Source organism: Frieseomelitta varia, unplaced genomic scaffold, assembly GCF_011392965.1.
Source record: "Frieseomelitta varia isolate USP_RPSP 00005682 unplaced genomic scaffold, Fvar_1.2 scaffold_94, whole genome shotgun sequence".
Taxonomy (NCBI): domain Eukaryota; kingdom Metazoa; phylum Arthropoda; class Insecta; order Hymenoptera; family Apidae; genus Frieseomelitta; species Frieseomelitta varia.
Window position 1 is genome coordinate 8,538 of NW_025110745.1, and position 5,674 is coordinate 14,211.

General features: G+C 33.5%; 1 protein-coding gene across 1 annotated transcript; it reads right to left on the minus strand.

The window, feature by feature from the left end:
* Positions 1-3,592: 3,592 nt before the first annotated feature.
* Positions 3,593-5,346, minus strand: LOC122537933 (jerky protein homolog-like). The gene has a single exon (XM_043671599.1). The coding sequence runs from the start codon at positions 5,084-5,086 to the stop codon at positions 3,608-3,610; it is 1,479 nt and encodes a 492-aa protein (XP_043527534.1). The 5' UTR covers positions 5,087-5,346; the 3' UTR covers positions 3,593-3,607.
* Between the last annotated feature and the right edge of the window lie 328 nt (positions 5,347-5,674).

The window sequence follows — 5,674 nt, forward strand, 5'->3', positions numbered from 1 at the left end:
AACATTTTTAATATTTTAATAATATTTAAACATTAATCAATTTTATATTACAAATCACATGGTATTTCTCACATAATTACACAAAATATATTTTAGCATGAACGTCCGCTGTCCATTTACAAGAAAATAAGAACAGAATGTAGCGTTAAAGAATAGTAATTATGATGATATAACTTGAAAAAAAACCTACATTGCTCTTTCAATGGCAAATGGTAAGAAAATCGAACAATCAAATATCTTAAAACAAAATATGTATATGCAAGTTAAATATGTAAATGAAACAGGTATTCTTAGTCGAAAGTTCCTTCCCACCATTTACCAACGTGCTATACATACATATATACTAAATGGTACACAAGTTTGTTTGCATGAGACAGTTTCGGTCACAATAGGCACCCTTTTAATAATAAATTTGTAATTTATTATTATTAATTTCTTTCCTTTATTTTTACATGTTTATTTATTATGTATAATTTTGTAAATAATTTTAATTATAACTTATAATTTTAAATTGCAAATTTAAAGAAATTGAAAACTTAATTCACTCACTTTGGCTATTTTAAGCGGAATAGTAGGAATATGTCTTATATTTGTGGGAATTTTGCAGATAAGATTTGCTATCTGTAGAAACAAAAGAAACTTATCAAGACCTTGTTGTAACATTACACCATGTCGAAAAACAATCATGGAACAAAATATGGAACACCTCCAAAAAAACAAAAACTCATAATATAACCCAAGATTTCAATCAAACAATGCCTACCAACAACATGAAAAGAAAAGACAGAATAGTCATGACAAGGATTAGAACAGGACACTGCAAACTCACACATGAGTATCTATTAAAAAAAACAGAATCCCCAATGTGTATCCAATGCAACCGAATTTTATCAACCAATCATCTTCTATTTGAATGCAGCAAGTACCACGCTCAAAGGCAAAAATACAAAATAACTTTATCGGCAGCCCTGACGTCGCAGAAACACATGGGAAATGTCCTGAATTATCTAAAGGAAGCTAACATTTACCATAAGATATAATCGTCTTGAAAAGAAGGAAACAGTACCTAGCCGTTGCTAATGACTAGAAGGTAGATGCGACGTTAATCATAAATTAAAAAAAAAAAAAAGAAGCTTTATTACCTTTACATACAATTTATAATTTTTAATATTAAAAATATTTCAAATTTCATTCTTCGTTCGTCCTTTTCTTTTTAACTTTGAGATTTACGTTTCAATGATTCGCAATTTGGAAAAGAATGTTTTTCTTAAAAAAAAACATGTTTCTTTCATGTTCAACAAGCAATTAAATGAAAAAAATTTCTGCGAGATATAAGATTGATAAATGATTATAGATTCTGAAAATGCATCAAAAGGAAAAGGGGCATTTTTCGCTCACATTTCCAAGAATTCGATTAGTGTTGTTGAAGCGTAGTGAACAACGAACAGTGAAGATTGGACATGGTGGGGATGCACAGTGCAAGACACGGTAATGCGAACCTCGGAGTCGAGGTCAGCATTCTCTCATGATTGTCGTGTCGTTTCGCTCGTTCCCCTATTTGTAAACTGCGAGAGATGTGTCCTCGAAAATCAACGAATCGAGCATTCATTGTCAATTATAGCTCCTAGCTTCCGACAGTATCGGCCTGTTGACTTTGAAATCGCATTAGACCATTCTACTTGCGATTAGTTGACAATACGTTAATGTTTGTAGCTACCTATATTATATTTATATCGTATTAATAAAATTTTTAATCACTTGTAGCGTTACAAATCGACGTATGCTATTTAGTAACCAATGATAAATTCATTTCTAATCAAAATTAAGATAGGAAAAAATGTATTTAGTAACAAAATTTTTTATTTCTGCGTATTCTAAAAAAAAAAAGCATTCTAACGTTTCTCAAAATCAGATAATTGATTATAAATCAAAAAATGTATTTGATGAAAATTAAATTTCAAGAGAGGCATCAATTGATATAATTGTCAGCTTTCAATGTTGATGCATAGAAGATGTTTATTTATTTATTTCTTTTAAGTAAAATTAAAATTCATTTTTTAGTACATTAATCGAGTCAGCTCGTCATTCTCTATAAAAGAGTATCAAACCATTATTTCAGAAGATATTCTGATTAAAATAATTCAGGGCAAATGCTTGCACAGTATCAAACCATTATTTCAGAAGATATTCTGATTAAAATAATTCAGGGCAAATGCTTGCATAGTATCAAATGCAACTACGTTAAAAAATGACAATTGTATCAATTAACTCTTGGCGATCCAATGTCCAATGTGACTGGACAACAAATTTATTTTAATAGATTGATTCGTTCAATGGTTTTATTCTATTATATTTACTATGAAAATATTAGACTTTTGCATGTGAAATGTCCGATTTCAAACTTGTGTAAAGCTAGCTTTAGAATTTAGTAAGTAAAAATAATATTTATTAATGACTAATTTCAAAACTTAAAGTCAACGAAACATAACATAATTAGTGTTGATTATTTTATTATTCCTCAAAGCGACTCATGAGCCAATGTTGAATTTAAATATATCCTTTAGAAAATTTCAAACATATTGTTCTAATGCAGTGAAAAAAATTGACTCTAATGTCAATACTAAATCCTAAAAGAACAGATTCTGATCTGACATTAGTGCAAAGAAATTTTTGGAGAGAAAATAGCTATCAACAGTGATCTAACGATTTTAGTTGTAATAATAATAATAATAATAATTTTGTTCCAAGTTATTTGCATGTATTGCAAAATGTATTGAATTTGATTAATATTACTTTCAAAAAAGATATGAAAACTGAAAGTTCTATGAAAAACTTAATACATTTGCAACAGTTTAATGTATTTTATAATTTTTCAAAATAATTTTACAATTTCTTAAAACAGCGACCAGAGATTTCAATTGTGATAATTGTGATTTCGCTTTACAATTTGCCAAGATTGTAAAACGATTGTAATATCATTTTCAAGGAAGGAAAAATTCATTTGCAGCGACCTAACTGAATGACAAACATTTTTGAATATAATTAATCGTTTCGAAAATATTTCAGTTTGTAGTCTTACTCGCTCAGTATAGTAACAATAAATTGCCAAGACGTTGCTGCAGTCGTAAATTTTAGAAAACTGACAACTTTAGACCACTCACACTTACATACACGAAGAAAGATTCTAAAAAAGTAATTTTCCATAAATTGACAGAGTTAATTATTAAACCAAATACGTGGCAGTGCTAACTTAAGCGTCCGTCGTTATTCCAGTTCTTAGAATCGGGGCCATTCCCACTTTACGCTGTCTTACCATGCGACGTACCGAAGGCTTCGTGAAACATGATATACGACAGAAAACGAACTATACATATTTCGGCACACAGTCTAGATCAAAGTTAGGTAAATTTATATTTTAAATAACAAATTCAGTAGTGCTTGCTTAATTTTCACAATTGCTTTATTTTCACAAGTATAGTTGAACATTTCTTGCGTTAATAATTACACCAAATTACGTTAATAACAATAAGAATAGACAATAGTGTAGAAATATTACAGAAAAAAATAATAATAATAATAATAAAATATAGAAAAATATAAACAAAAATTATTTCGAGTTGTAATAATCTATTATAGACTCTGCATAATTTGCAATTTCTGGTTCTGTCACAGGAATCTTTTTTAGATAATACAACAATCTGTCAATTTCTTCTGCTTCTATTGGGCTAGGGGGCCGCAAATGAGAAGATTCTTCTGCCTCTTCGACAGCATCTTCTTTAATCCTTTCTGCTTCTTCGCACTGATTGATCCATTCTGTCACTTGTTCGTCAGAAATTGTTTCATACGCTGCACCGTGGCGAGCAGTTTCCGACGAGGAATGTGTCAAGTTTCTTCCAACCCATCTCGTTTCTCGATTAAGGATTTTACCCCAGGAATCGAATATGTTCAAAGAAAGCATAGAGTTCCACGTTTCATTTATTAAGTCTATACAATCCTTTATGTCATAATCGGCATAGAATTCTGACGGTCCGTTTTCATATTGAAAGAAGCGTTGTAACAATCTATGCCGGAATCGTTTTTTAAATTTTGTAATTACACCCTGCTCCATTGGTTGGATCAGGGGACTGGTATTGGGCGGTAAAAACATGAGTTTGAAATGACCGTCGTCCATATCCTCCTCTGGTAAATTATGGCTACTAAAGTTGTCTACTATCAGTAAAACCTTACCGTTATTATTTTCTTCCAATTGCCGCCTCCTAACGTAGGGTTTAAACTCGTTGTGGTACCAGAATTGAAAAATTTCGGTACTCATCCAGGCATTCTCGTTGTAAGTGTATATCACGGGTAAATGATTTATACAGTGCTTCAGCGCTCTAGGTTTCTCATGTTTGTTGATCACAAGTAAGGGTAGCCTGTGGCTTCCGGTTGCGTTTGAACATAACGCCAGTGTAACTTTATCATGTTTAATCTTCTCCACCGACTCTCTTTTAACTCCGTTTTCATTTGCACCCGCCAGTACCTGATTGGGCAGCATCCTCCAAAATAAACTCGTCTCGTCCATGTTGTACAGATTGTCATCGCCGATTTCAAGTTCTTCCTGTATTCGCGGAAGCTGTTGTATAAACCGTCTAGCAGAAGACTCGTCCGTATCGCCTCTCTCGCTCTCGCCGACGACATTCGCATGGCTTAGGTTGTAGTTTTTTTTAAACCGCCAAAGCCAGCCTCTGCATGGTATGAAGTTGGACGGGCCGCCACTTTCCTCTTGCATCGCTTTCGCCTTTTCTATCAAAATACTGTCTGTTATTCGGCCTCCTGTCGAACGACGTTGCAAGACCCACGAATACAGCTCTTTGTCCAAATCGGCGGACGTGGACGAACGTATTCTTTTCCTCTGCAGTTTACACTCTTCCCCCGCAAATTGTCGTATCGACGAAGCATTTTGTCGAATTCGTCTTACCGTTCGGTCCGTGACGTTGTACTCGCGCGCAAGGTCCTTTATGTTCTCACCAGCCTCTAATTTGTTCAAAATGTCCAAACGAACGGCAATGTTTAATTGTCTGCTGGTAGCAGAACTGGAATCGGCCATCGTGAAAAAAAATATAACCAAACGATATCGAATAATCGTTGTGAATGAGTATACAACACAATTGACGCTTATTTTCTCTCTATCTTTCTCTATCTGTCTCTCTTTTTTGTTTCGATGTCTATTCACAAAAGAGTACCCACTCACTTAAGAGTCCGCTCTCGGTCTCGACTGCGGACGTTTAAATGGGCACACCCTATATATGTAACAGTGGCTGGTCTGCGCGTGGTGGGAGAGTCGGTTTAGAAAGGAGAGGGGGAAAACAGTTCATCGAGCGCCAAACTCGCGTAGCTCGCAAGAGGGGAACCATTCGACAAGCCTGGGCAGTAAGTCACAGACGAAACGAACGAAATACACGACGGGTTTGTGAATGAAATAAAAAAAAAATAATAGCGGCGAAACTTTTAGCGGTATTAATAATGAAAAAATTGTAACGTTCAATTTGTACCATGTGGAATGTCTTGGAGGAAGTGCAGTGTATTTGGAATACCAGTTTGTATGTAAAATAAGAAACTACATGATATATATTATACTATAATGTCATAGGGAAACTAATAAACTTTTATATTTCAAACAGTATATTTGAAACTT